The sequence below is a fragment of the Pezoporus flaviventris genome, unplaced genomic scaffold, assembly GCF_033815535.1.
Source record: "Pezoporus flaviventris isolate CSIRO_AGI_PZ_B2104156 unplaced genomic scaffold, CSIRO_AGI_Pfla_v1 ptg000078l, whole genome shotgun sequence".
Taxonomy (NCBI): Eukaryota; Metazoa; Chordata; class Aves; order Psittaciformes; family Psittacidae; genus Pezoporus; species Pezoporus flaviventris.
The window spans coordinates 5,456,818-5,471,094 of NW_026892626.1; the positions used below are offsets into that span (position 1 = coordinate 5,456,818).

Here is a 14,277-nt window from a genome sequence, read left to right on the forward strand (position 1 = left end):
CTGGAAAACTCTTGAAGTGCCACCAGGACAGCCTCAATTAGTTGTCTCTTTCAGCACATTTCAGTTTGTCTAGGAAGCCTCTTGAAATTAAAACTCCTATGTACATACATTCAACAGTGCTGGATGTCAGCGAGCTACGTGCTCATGCATTAATGAAATTGGGGTGACTGGGAGGAGCAGCATACAATGCTGGATGCAATGTGTGGGGTCCCTTGGCAAGGTCTTCCAGGACATGAACATAATGGGGCAAAACATGTTGCAAGACACATGGACAATTCAGGTGTAAGGGTGACGTACTGATTGGGGTGGTATTTCAGGGGCTTCTCATAGAAACAAAGGGAAAACATACCTAAACTGTAAACTGTGATGCTGTGGATTACAAGGACAGCCTGAGAGCCTTTATTCACTTTGGATCCTCATGATCATCTGAAAATTTGACCGACCTGCTTTGCACATACTCATGTTTGTGTTTGTTTTGTGACTAACATTTAATCAGTGCTGTAACAAGAGTTGCAAAAACTTCAGTAAATGTTACCAAAATTATCTTGTACTATGAACGAAGATGTCTTCTGTGAAGGTTACTATATATCCTTGATGTGTTTACCCATTTGGGTGTATTTTAACATCAAAAGCTCCTTTGCCAAATACCCTTTTCACTCCATATTCCCCCAGTCTGAGTTTACCTGAAAGGAAACAAAAAAAGTATGGCATCTGAAAGCAGTGTTGAATTAAGGTTGGAAATGTGTGCTTTGTATTCCGTTGTGCTTGCAGGGCTGAGTACCTGTGTCTGTGACACAGTACACTGCGTCAGTGGTCTAATTCCATAGTTGTTGGCATGATTCTTCCTTTTGCAAACCAAACCAGTAGAAATGAGGAGCAGGATGTAAAGCCACATCTGCTCACTTGCTGAGCTGCCATAAGCAAGTGAACTCCTTACACTGCTCTTCTAGCTGTTAATTCACAGCAAATAAGCTGACCCTCACTCACAGAGACATTTGGAGTGCTCTTCTCCCTGTGACTTCCTCATGCATATTGAAATTTGCATCTCTTGGTGGATCAGCAGATGCAGGTAAGTAAAAATGCCATGTCACTGCGTGGGCTAACCCTGATTTACTGTTGATTTGTGTTGAACTTTTCCTCATGGAAACTCCATTCTTTTAAATTTTGGCTGACACTGTATGGTAAAGCAGTAGCAGAAAGAGAAGTGTTCCATGGCTAAAACACCACTGCAGCAAAATACAGCAGACTGTAAGCACGCATCATGTTTTTTGAAGGCTTATTTTCAATAGAATATATTTAATATGCACCAGTGCTTCAGTTTAGGAAGGTACTAGGTGTAAAATGAAAAGCCTGGAGAAGTTCCATTATAAATATTTTATTTAAGAATATTGATTACACAAGATGTCATTTGTTATGAATCTGTGTACAGTTACTAGTTACACCATGAAGTGTAGTTAAGTATTTGTTTCAACATCTATTTGGCACTGTCCACAGGATGCTGTAAACATTAGTAACTTTATATGCTTCAGCTGCAGTGCTTCCTAAGTTATTCTCTAACATGATTTCATCAACATGTTGTACACAATTATACAGTTACTGAGTGTCAGTAAAAATTATAAAAACACCTAGAGTATTCATAATAAAAGTGAAGATGTGGTAAGACTTCAAATTACTGGACCCTTGCTTCTGTAAAAGTACAAGACTTGCTAGAGACATTTACTAAAACTACTGCACTGATATGTTAAACAAACTAATTCCCAAAATGCTGTCAAATACAGTTCTCAGTTTGACTTTCGTCTTGTTGATAATACACTTACAAGGACAGCAATGACAATGAGGTTGTGCTGAACACCAGTTTACAAGTCCTTCCCCCCAGATTTCTACAACCTCTGTTCAAAAACCTGCTCAGGTTCTGACCAGCTGGTGGCAGGATTCCTGTTTCTGCAGAGGTTTACAGAAATACCGTTGTTTTTAGGCTAGCAGAAGTGGGTGTACTGGGGTTTCCCATTACCAGCACTCAAGAAATAAAAAGGGAAAACCACAATTAATACTTCTCAAAGCAGGTAAGAAACCTCTCATATTTTGGTAGTTGTATTAAATGTGTAGGTATTTTAATGCTCTGTCTCATTATGTTCTTAAAAATTGTGGCCAGATCATAATAGAGCAGCTTTAAAGTCCACTGTGGTCCCTGTTTTTTGGCGTACAACATAAAGTTAAACTTATTAAGCAAAATGCAGATATTTGCTAGCCAAGAAAAGGGGGGGGGGGAAAGGCACTAGACCTAGTTCAGGTCAGCCTTAAGCAAACAACAAAGAGCACACAGTAAAGAGACATCCAAAACAACTCTGAGGAGAAATGTATTGACAAACTGTTGACACTTTTTGATCTGTGGCCTTCTAGAAGATCTCTTAAGTATCAATGACAGAATAAACTATTAGAACAAACACAGAAGTACTCTGTATTACAGATGTGCAGTTAGGACTAGGCCTTCACTGTAGTGGCTCCCACGTTGGGTAATTGGCAAGATCAAGCAATTCTGCTTAGTAGTTTTCCAAAATGCCTCAAGTATTTGTGTAGAAGGTGTAACAGATAAAGGAATGCCTATTGTGTGGTTTGGGGTAAATGGCAGCAAATCATTCTGGGTTGCTGAGGGGTGGTAATAATGTGCTTCACACGATTCTCTAAGCTTTCTCAAATGAGATACCTTGAGGTGTAGTCTTCTCTGCACAAGTCTGATTGTAAGAGAAGTCAAAAGTTTTAAAATCCAGGACAAGGGAAGAAGCATGAGTCCTTGAGTTGCATGTACAGCACTGCACATGTGGCTGAGTGCATTAGTGCCTCTGAAGTGGTGTGTGTGCAGACTGAAAGTTAGGCAGAGAGTAGCTGATGGTGTCCTGATCCAGTTGGCGTGGCAGGAGTTCAGGGGCATAAAACTGTAAAACACTGTGTTTGGCAGTGTGGGAAAGCAAAGCTTTCCTTGAAACACTGGGTTTATTCCAGTTACCATTAGAGAATGGCACTTTCTGTATGGCAGGCTTGTGGCTGCTTCTGGATAGAAGAGTAAATGTGCCAGGATTACCTGTGCAAACAGACTGTACCAGGTCATATTTAGACTATCAAATAGTCAGGACCATGAATGTAGAGAGGACTCTGCAATTAGTATGACCCAAGCCAGAAGATGGAGGGCCGCAGCATCTACGAACGCACAGTGTGGGACAGCTGCATGTACCTGCTGGTGCCCAGTACCAATGCTCTGCCTGGGTCGAGTTTGCATGGAGCAGCTTGCCTTGGGCAGGATTACAGACAGAACACAAACCTTAGTTTATGACTTTACACTTATAAGTAGAGAAGACATGAATTAATGCAAACTAATTTCATAGCGTTCAGTGTGAGGGAACTGTTTTTACTTGAAGTTTGCTAAGATGTCACTGAAAATGTTCAAGAAGAGGTGTGCATGGTGATCCTTGAAGATCAGCGTTGGACGGAAACGAATTGATCTGTCACCACAGCCTCCCAGCACAACACCTAAACCAAGCATAGAACAGGTCCTCTAGTCATTTCCATCCTTGCCAAACAGCCAGAAAATGAGGTTCACTTCACTGCAGGGGCTGGGAGAACTCCCCAAATCACTGCTAACCACACAGCAATACAGCACACAGTCAGGGGTTCAAAAGGGCCTCAAGCTGCACAGCAACTTAGCACACAGTGGGTGCCTGTAGCTAAAACACCTGAAATGTTGGGACTAATCTAAACAGCAGTGGAAAGAGCTCCAACAGCATCTGAGCCTTCAAAGCTGCCATGCTGTACTGGTTAAGTACCGCAGTGCCACAAAATGACACAATAGGTTTCTTCAAAATTGCAAGCTACTTCATTTTTAATGACAAAATATTAAAATAGCTCAGTGCTGGCAAACAACTTCCTGCAGTACTTCAAGTGCATGCTATTGTTTTTACCCCAGAATCAATTAAATTCTTTGAAAACTCCATGGCACAGAGCTGAGCTTGCCTTGCCTTTAGTCAGAGCCTTGGTTACCATGAAACAAACCACTTGCCTTCTCTCCCTGCTGTCTTAGTTTCCAAGAATTAAAAAAAATCAGTCTTTAAAATTGTGCTTTCACAATAGTTTAGATGCATCATGCCTGCTTCAAGAAATACGAGTAACAGCAGAAACTGACAGCAGCAAACCCAGGGCCCGCACACAGTTAAATTCAAAGGGCACATTGGGCTTCAGATACCTGGGCTTTTCTACGGCTGGTTATGAGCTCTGTAGTCAGAGAGGGATGTAGGTGTAGATCTGTGCCCATTTTAGGCAACATATTGTATTTCACTCTTGCGTATTCCATAAAACTCCTATCTTTTCCCTTTCTCCTGAGTGACACATTAGCTTTCTTCTCATTTTCCTGATCTGTGTCTAGAAGTAATGTGTGCCTGGGTGCACCTAGGGTCACTGCAGAGGAATGTGAAAGGGATGTCACAAAAACTCCTGCCCTAGATAGAGCTCTTCAGCAATGTTAGACCTATACAGAAAGGTAAATGCACACCATGGAACAGACTGGTCTGATGTTTCTAGAAAATGTAAGTATTTCCAGAAAAGTTAAATACAGTTTTGTTTGTAATTATAGTACACATACCCCATAGGAAAAAGCAAAATTTAAAACATTACATACGCTACTGCTTGTCACTTGAAGCTAATCCACACACAAGCATTCTTACCTTTGTTTCTGGCTATTGTAATTAACTTGTTTCTAGTTGCATCATTTGGAGTGTCAAATGAACAAAATGTTCCTCTTCCTCTCACTCTGCTGATAAGATGGGGGTAACGAGCCTGCAAAGAGAGGTGAGGAAGTAGGGAGGGCAGCTGCTGCCCCAGAGGGGACCTGGTGGCAAACTCTGCTCCGCCACCATCCTCCTATGGAAACCTGCTGCCTCTGCCGCTACAGTGGAGCAGACCTATTGCAGGGGCTCGATGTCTCACCCAACCTGCAAGCTCTTTTCCCCATTCTCCTCTCTTAGAAGAGTAACCTTTTTTGGTAGTACCAGTTGTATTCTGGCCCTCCAAAGGACGAAGGTTATAATTTTTTGTGTTCTCCTGCCTGCTGTGCCTTGAGTTGTGGAGAGAGCAGAGACAGTATGTGGGTTTATCCTGTGCAAAATGCCTTTTGGGAGGCAAGCATCTGTGAGCCTACCCTTAAATGCCTGTCTTTATTTTCCTTCTCACATGGGGCTCCAGAGTTGAAGCTGGAGTTCCTCAGTCTAAGAGTCTGAAGCAGATGAGGTCAGGTCCTACCTGATGAGCAAATTTCAACTTCTTATCTCTAATCCTTCCAGGTGTTTACCTGTAAATCCAGCAGCCCGGTCAGTAGTGCTTTCCCGGCATGGGTCGCGTTGTTCAGAAGGTCTTCTCTTTTAATAACCCTGATGACTTCAGCAAGCAAAAGGTTCTTGGATGGGTCTCCAAGCCAGGTATTAAAAATCCGATAGGGCTTGGGAAAGAGTGGAAAGAGAATTGTGAAATATATTAACTGGCGAATCACTACAATAAAGAAAAGCAAGCTGTCAAACTGGTAAAGCAAACATGTGGTGTATGAAAAATCATGCATTCATCTCACCAACCCCCTTTTTTGTTGTAAAAGCACCATACAGCTGCCCTGCTGAGCAGAAACAAAGGGCAACTACTTTATGCTACAAATTCAGGTCATTCTGCCTTGCTGCTCTAACATCTCACTGAAACGTGGCTATAGATGACAGGGAAATCATCATCCTCTATATAGGTTTTACATTCAAGCGTTATGCTCTTCCACCTGCCTTTTTTTTTTTTTTTTTCTTTCTTTCATTTATTGCATCTGAAGGGCCATTAATGCAAAGAAGAAATCTTACTGACAGAATCCAAAACGCTGGCATACAAGCTCTGAAGATAACAAGTTGCCCTACAGTTTGTGGTTGGATTTTGTACTGAAGGGTAGTTCATTAGGCTAAACCCAGTTCTCTCCCTCCCACCAGCTTTATGACCTTTGTGACTGACAGCAACTGGAATAAAAGCGAAGATACAACTACTTTTGTAGAAGCACAAAGCAAGTGTCTATGAAATAGCAGCTCCCTCCAGCTGAACCTGTGTTACTGAAGGAAAGCTTGTCTATTCCATGGCCACTACAGTTACTTGTGAACGAGTCTTCAGCTAGCATGAAGTTCACGTTCCATTGACAAATCTTACAGCATTCGGCCTGAACTCCTCTTTGTAGAAAAACCCTCCTGTCATCATCTTCTTACTGAAGGATACCACATCGGCTGGGTCATCCAGGCCCCAGTGTTCATGAGCCCAGAATTTTCCTGTGCAGCCACATCCTGTCTGCACCTCATCCACCAAGAAGGCACAGCCATGCTGTAGAGATAGATGTACAGAGCAGGGAATGAGCCCTCCTTTCCAAACCAAAAATGCCTCCCTTAGTGAACAGATAAATATAAGCCAGTTCCAACAGCCCTCCTGCCTCTCCCTTCACAGCTCCAAATCTCCCTTCCTCACCCCCCATCCCAACACCACTCCCTGCACTAGATTTCACAATTAAAAATTCAGCTGTTTGTCTCTGAATGGCACTAGAAACATATTTTCTACCTAAATTCACAAAGTACATGGTTTTATATAATCTTGGACATTTTCTAGAGGAGACCTGAAAACATGTGGGAAGAGCCTGGGTGGCATTTTCAAAGCCCTGAGGGAAGTAGAATATTATTTCTAGGAGGTTTGTTTGTTTGTTTGTTTTAAATAAGAATTCTCTGCTGCCAATCTGAGTCAGGCATTTGTGCGTAAAGGCAATACCAGCAGCATGATCCATTCAGTCCAGGGGTCTAACCTGATCCTGGCAGATCTGCCTTTTCAGATGTGTCTGCTGAAAGAGCTGCCCATTTTAGCCAGCAACGTGGCTTTTTATGTGAAGTACCATTCTGCTGAAACTTTGAGATAGGGAGATCAAGCTATGTCATCATATGGTAATGAAAAATAGGTGAATACTTTTGGCAGCATCTTGTTTTAGACAAGGCAAACCTTTTCACACTTCACCTCATTCATTCTATCACTGCAGCATGAGTAATTGTTAACTATGGGAAAAGCTGCTTTTTCTCGTGGCAGAACAGAATTTCCTAGACATCACCTATACCCCTTTCTGTAAGCACACAAATGTTTTGAGGGTGAAAAAAGTACTGAGTCAGTCTTACTGAGTACCATCACTTCTAAGTTACTTCACTTTCCAAGTATCAAGACATCTGCATTGTTTTACTGCAACATCTTTTTTTTTTTTAATTAAAAACAAATCTGTCAACAAAATATCATCCTTTTCCAAACCTGCCTCTTCTGAAATTGTTTGAATCCCCTCAACAAATTTCCGTTATAATTCAGAGAACAGTACTGTGAAATCCACAGTTAATGAATCAGAGCAATTTCTCTCTCAGACATTACAAGAAAGCACTAGGCGTGCATCCAATGGAAGAGAATGTTCTGTGTTGATAAGGGGCTGCCTGTATCTGAATACACAAACATAACTACCCCAACTGCTGTGAGGAGGCCTGGAGGCTCTCAGGTTGACTGAGGCAGGGGAGAGGGCCTCTGGAGACACCAAGAAGTATTTGCATGTTTAGCTACCACTGAGTGAACAGTGAAATATTTGATTACCTTTCTGGCAATATCCCGTAGCTTTCTGAAGAAGTCATCAGAAGCATGATTGTCCCCACCCTCTGACTGTATTGGTTCTACAATGATTCCAGCCACAATCTTCTTCTTTTTCCTGTACTTTACAATCAGGTCTTCCACCTGTAAATCAGACATTTATGGTACATTCGCCTTTCAGGAATTTGTACATTTCCTCCTAGAAAGGTTAAGTCTCAGCAACACAACTTCAACAGTTCAGAGGCATTCCTGGCTATAAAGGTGTTAGGAACCCTGAGGTTTGGCACGTTTGCATAAGAAAAATGTGCCCCCAGCGCACCACAACCCCTCTGTAGTTTGTGTGGTGCTCCAAAATGTGCCCTATTTCAGTTCCAGTCACAGGGCACACCATGCCTTGCTCCCCACCACCACCTCAAAAGAGATCCCTGGAAGTGGCAGATCCTGGATCCCAGTAAGCCCAACAGGCAGTCACATGGTTCTGGTACCTGGAGACAGTTTTCCTCCCTTAAATGCTGCTCTGGCCACCTTTCTTCTCTCCGGGGCTAGAGAAGGCACAAAATCCCTGCCCACTCCCTCCCTGCAGCCATAGGTAGGACCACAGCCAGAAAGCTACCACAGAAAAGCTGAAAAACCTGAAAACACTGTTCCAGGTTCTCTTTGCAGAGGATTATACACACTGTGCTAGCTCTTTGCGAGCGTCCCTTTGCAAGATCTGGCAGACAGGTTCAGTGTGATACACAGAACTTCTCCTGCGTGTGGTATTTCACTTCGGTAGGGTTCATGTAGACCTCCAACTCACAGTAAGCTTAGCTGTTCCTCTGAAAGGCAGGGACAAACTCTGGACAGTAAACAACAGTGAATGCTGCTTTAATCTCATGCTGCTCCAACCCCTGAAAACATTCTTCTAGTGAAAACCAGCTAATCCTACTAATACTATTCATTATTTAAAAAAAAAAAAAGCAGCTACAAAGCTGCCAGGGAATTTTTTTACCTCCTCTAAACAACGGGCTTCTTCCTGTTGATTCTCCTTCACAAAGTCTTCCAGAGGATACTTTAGCCTTGGAAATGGAGCAATAGGCCAGTCCAGCGATGGAATGTCCAATTTGTGAATTGCTTTAGAGTGAGTTGTAGCTAAGCAACCTAAACCCAGAAAAACAAAAATTGAAGTAATACCTGTCTAGGAACAATACAGGAAAAATGCTACCCAGAGGTGAAAAACTGCCTCACACCAGGACTGTAGAATTCTCTAATTGCTCTGGTTTTACTTTAGTTTCTGAAATACTGGGTAATTTGTTTAGCTAAGCTTAGTGAATTGCTCCAGCTTTTAAGTGTCAGGTTCCACATGCACAGTTGCCAAAGAACAGGAGAACCTCTGTCAATGTGAAAAGGGTGCTTAGATGAGATGAGTTTCACCTGACCAAATACAACTGCTTGCAAAGCTCAGAATGGGTGATGTGTTTACAACAGGGATCGAGCCAATATAAGATGGCAAAAATTAGTGACTTCTTGTGCGCATGTTGTGGTGATTTTACCCAGAAGTTACTTTTTTACTAGTACAGATAGAAACGTCAGATTCAGAATGAACATAAGAGACCTTCTGAAAATAATTATAATATATATAACATTAATTCCCACTGCCACTCAAGCACTCTGTTTCAGTACTAGTGTGGCTTGCAAGGTTCTTCAGTAAGTCTACACCTCTCTAATGGAAAACAGGAGACTAAGGAAAATAAAACACTTCTCAGACAGTGCAGCACTGAGAGGAGGCAAAGGGAGGAGGAGGAGGAGGTGTGCCCATGCTTGTCTTACCCAGTGTCCTCCCGTGGAAGCTACCCATGAAGGAGAGCATGGCATAGTCGGGGCAGCCGGGGGGCTGGAGGAAGAGCAGACAGGCAGCAGTCAGGGACACGGACACACGGCAGCGCTGCTGCCTCCCTCAACACTCCCAGTGCAGGCTGCCGCCGTCAGGCACCAGGCAGCATTAGTCACCCATTTAAACATACACATTTGTCATCCCCTAATAACTGCCCAGCCTCCTCAAATACATCATTAATACTAATGAATACTTGGCAGCTTACACTGTATCACAGTAATTCTTCACACGAGGTCACACAAAGGCTGAACATTCAGTAGGATTGGCCCTTTTTGTACAAACTGTGAGCATGTGTATGGGATGCTTGGGGATGGTGATCACCAGAAGTGATCATTAGTTTTACATGTCCTACACCATCTTATAAAATTCCTGCTCCTTCAGGTCATGATGTGCCATGTTATTTGTACTGGACAGCCATCTGTCGGACCAGGCTGTGAGCAGCATCAAGAACTTCATAATTCTGAAGACAAACAAAGTAAGCCCAACAAAACCCTACAAGAACCCTCCTCATTTTTAAAGCCAAATGAGCTCCCTAATCCCATGTGAATGCACTGAATGCTTGTCACTACAGAAGTGCCATAGATCAGGCTGGGACCAGCATGTTCAAATTTGTGATTGCAAGAGCCAAATCACCATCCATCTATCATGTAGGCTCCTCAGGCGATGTTTAGGTTGGATATTAGGAAAGAATGTCTTCACCAAGAGGGTGGTCAGGCATTGGAACAGGCTGCCCAGGGCAGTGGTGGAATCACCGTCCCTGTACGTGTTCACAAACCACATGGACGAGGCCCTTAGTGACATGGTTTAGTGGTGGCCTTGGCAGTGCTGGGGTTGGACTTCATAATCTTAAAGGTCTTTTCCAACCTCATTGAGTCTATGATTCTATGATGCCATGAAAAAAGGGAGAGCTTCCCAAGATTTACAACTGGGAAGGATGCAAGAATACAAGCAGCAGGTCTTGATATTTGTTGGGAGCAGTTTATATTTCACCATTTTCTACATTTACAAGCCCGAAATTCCACTTAAAAGATAAAGCTGATTTTTCTTCCCAATCTTCCCTTATAAATCCAAGCCAATGGTACCTCTGAGGTGTGGAAAAGAGCAAACATCACCTGGTTAATTACGCAGGATTCCAGTTCCTCCTTTGTGACGTTGTTATGGCCCCTCTCCTTGTTCTGCAAAAAAAAACCAAAGAACCCAATGATAGTTTTCCTGTAGCTGTAACCAAAGCAGTTATAGCTGAACCACAAATTAGTGATGCTGGTATGCCAAATTAGAGCCAATGAACACACTGACAGTGGCTCCTAGATAGTGACTGCAATCTGCATGTTCTGTATTTCCTTTTCTTTGTAATTTCTAAAGTTGTATCAATACAAAGTGAAAGCTCAGATGAAGACTTTTAAATAAAGATTTTATACTAGGTTGAACATAATTAACACCATGAACAAGACAACCTCCAAGCCTTACTTTGGTTTACAGTAACAGTTCTGATAATGAATAAATTCTCATTTTACATTGAAGCCTGCAAAAATATCTTAATACTTTACTCACTCTGTACCACAGAAATATTGCTTTAAAGGCATTTTCATTAGAGCAGGATCCGCAAGCCATGGTGATCACCTGTGACAGGCCCTTAGGAGCCACCTGTCAATGAAGACAGAAAATTACTCCAAAATATTACACATAATATCACATAGTACAAAGTGGTGATAACACTGCTCAGTCGTTAACATCATGAGCTTCAGTATAATGGGAGACTAACTGAGTCTAGGATGAGGAAAGACAATTCCCTATCAAAGTCTGTAACATCCTTTGATTTGCCCGTGCCCAAAAGCACAGAACATGGTAACTCATCACTGCTATCTCAAACTTACTGATAACAAAGATTCCTTCAGTCTTTCTGCAAAGTTCTCTGGAGGCAAAATTCCTAGGGCAGGTCTGTTGACAAAAGTGCTCTAGAAAGACAAAGAAAGACAAATTGTTAGGTTTTACTATCATATAAAAAGGATCATGTTGATACCAAGGCAGTTACATTTTATTCTCATTACAAATACTTAGGCAGAAATTTGTATTGTGGCAAGAAGGGGTTTTAAAACCAGAGGACAATACTCATGTCTTAGAAAATGTTTTTCTGCCTCACTCTTAATACTTCATTCTTGCAGGACTCCTTAGAGAAGGGGCACACTAACTGATACTGACATCTCCTCTGCAGTATTGCCATTTTAGTTGCTCAATCTCGTTTTTCCTTATACACAGGGAATATACTTCAAAATCTTAATTATTTGTCTTTAGTTTGTATAGCTAAATCTAAACACAATTAGCATAGCAGCATTTTCTTCCTTATTGAGCCTCAAGACAGACCATTTCACAACACTGTTCTTATAAACATCCTCCAGATACTATTACAGTGGGAATCAGGGCAACAAGGCAAATGTGAACTTAAAGGATAGGGGCTACATCTGAGAAAGATAACACGCACGCAAGGATCAGCAACACAACACTACAAAAAAATAGATTCTTGACAAAAATTTGTGCTCATTGGCATGCTGTCTCCCTTCCAGACTCCTCAGGCATGTAGAGTAATGGGCAGTGCAGCACAGAGATGGTGAGAAGCTCCCCTGTATGTTATTACCCCAGTACTCAATATCATGCTTTTAATCACGCTCCAGAAGATTGACTGTGATATATCCAGACAGAGGTGCAGATTTGGGTACATGGAAAAGCTTTGTCACCAACAGTGAAGCCATGGAATGGGTTGCCTCAAGAGGCTGTACAGCCTCCCTCCTTGCAGACTGCATGATCCAGATAAAGCCCTGAGCAACCTAGTCTGACTCACACCTTTGAGAAAGGTACTTCTGGTGTCAGAAGGTATGGTGGGAATACTGAGCCACTGGCCCACACAGGCAATTCTGGAACACCCTCAGTCTCCCCAGTCCACTAACAGAGATTAATGTCGTGTTTATGCAATTAATGTAAATTAAGTGTCATGGATTAAAACTGACTCATCATTGCTCTTAGTCTTTGTAGCTAACCTTATTTGAGTCATAATGTGCTACTTCGTATTTTAAATTAAACTTGCTCAGGAAAAGACAAGCTCAATAAGTCTGCCACCTGCAAAGCAGCGTTATTTGCCCTTATTTTTGTTATTCTTCTTGTTATAACAAGTCATTGTTGAAATTAAAGGCTGAGCTTCAATGACTTATATCTTTATGGGTCTCCAGAGGGAACACGCTACCTCCGCCAAAACATCTGTATTTTCACTGCAACTCAAAGCTTGCACATTTATGAGCATCTTTCAATCTTTCTCCTCAATTTGTACTCATTTTTTTCAGACGTGTAGACCACAGCAAGGGGCACGAGTGGTCACTGTGCCTGCAAGAACACTACATCAGAATTCAGACGTGTAGACCACAGCAAGGGGCATGAATGGTCACTGTGCCTGCAAGAACACTGCATCAGAATTCAGACGTGTAGACCACAGCAAGGGGCATGAATGGTCACTGTGCCTGCAAGAACGCTGCATCAGGATTCAGACGTGTAGACCACAGCAAGGGGCATGAATGGTCACTGTGCCTGCAAGAACGCTGCATCAGAATTCAGACGTGTAGACCACAGCAAGGGGCATGAGTGGTCACTGTGCCTGCAAGAACACTGCATCAGGATTCAGACGTGTAGACCACAGCAAGGGGCATGAGTGATCACTGTGCCTGCAAGAACACTTCATCAGAATTCTTAGGGAAAAACAAAGATCACACGAGATGTAACAGAGTGTGAGATAGGACTTCGTAACTTGAACAAGTGTCTCATTTCCAAAACATCATTTCAACAGACTCAAGCTTAAAAACCCCCCACAACCTGAGCAAGGATGTTACTGACAGATTAACAAAAAGCTTTTGTTTAGTGTGTAAGAGAAATCTTACTTGACTTTTTGTCTCAGCTTAGAAGTAAATTTTCATCTCAAGTCAGATAAGAGGCCATAAATTTGTTGTGAATTTGATTATGGGCTCTCACAGTCAATTGACATTTGCTACTGAGCAGAAAGTTGTGTTTTTCTTTTGTTGTTAATGAGATGCTCAGCACTGACAAGAAGAGAACATTGACATCAAGCTGCTGTAGTCCCAGATGAACAGATGCGCATTCTGTTCTCTATACCTGGCTACAGAGAGGGTATGTGGAGCATTACAACCAACCAAATAAGAAAGCACTGATCCCATCATGAACAGTAATCAAGGGCCCTCCCTCAATGTGTACTGCTCAAAAGAAGTACTTTCACAATAAAGCTGGTGCTTTATCTGCAGGCAGAGCCCGGCACACACTCCTGTCTGCAGTGGGTTTGCCAGCACAGCTTCACCAAGGGCAAGTCCTGCCTGACCTACCTGGTGGCCTTCTATTACGGAGTTACTATTTCAGTGGACAAAGGAAGGGCTACGGATGTTGTCCATATGGACACCTGTAAAGCCTTTGACACGGTCCCTCACAACATCCTTCTCTCTAAATTGGAGATCTATGGATTTGATGGGTGGACTGTTCAGTGGAGGAGGAACTGGCTGGATGGTCACATCCAGAGGGTGGTGGTCAATGGCTCAATGTCTGGATGGACAAGAGTGACAAGTGGTTCCCTCAGGGGTCCATATTGGGACCAGTACTCTTCAATATCTTCATCAACAACAGACAGTGGGATTGAGTGTGCTGTCAGCAAGTCTGCAGATGATGCCAAACTGAGTACTGCAGCTGACATGCCTGAGGGA

At 42.6% G+C, this 14,277-nt stretch overlaps 1 protein-coding gene and 1 long non-coding RNA gene across 2 annotated transcripts in view; one reads left to right on the forward strand and one right to left on the reverse strand.

Moving 5' to 3' along the window:
- Positions 1-7: 7 nt before the first annotated feature.
- On the forward strand, positions 8-12,650 carry LOC133279906 (uncharacterized). The gene is made up of 2 exons (XR_009747008.1): positions 8-1,069; positions 12,091-12,650. It is a non-coding gene; the product is annotated as an uncharacterized LOC133279906 (long non-coding RNA).
- Positions 1,360-14,277, reverse strand: part of ABAT (4-aminobutyrate aminotransferase) — a 61,342-nt gene continuing 48,424 nt past the window's right edge. The window contains exons 7-16 of the mRNA XM_061474121.1: positions 11,404-11,484; positions 11,081-11,173; positions 10,642-10,704; positions 9,466-9,529; positions 8,648-8,796; positions 7,663-7,800; positions 6,211-6,378; positions 5,336-5,482; positions 4,713-4,824; positions 1,360-3,525 (exon numbers count right to left, since the gene is read on the reverse strand). Of these exons, the coding sequence (XP_061330105.1) occupies positions 3,404-3,525; positions 4,713-4,824; positions 5,336-5,482; positions 6,211-6,378; positions 7,663-7,800; positions 8,648-8,796; positions 9,466-9,529; positions 10,642-10,704; positions 11,081-11,173; positions 11,404-11,484 (1,137 nt within the window). The 3' untranslated portion in view covers positions 1,360-3,403. The remainder of the gene's footprint in view (positions 3,526-4,712; positions 4,825-5,335; positions 5,483-6,210; positions 6,379-7,662; positions 7,801-8,647; positions 8,797-9,465; positions 9,530-10,641; positions 10,705-11,080; positions 11,174-11,403; positions 11,485-14,277) is intronic.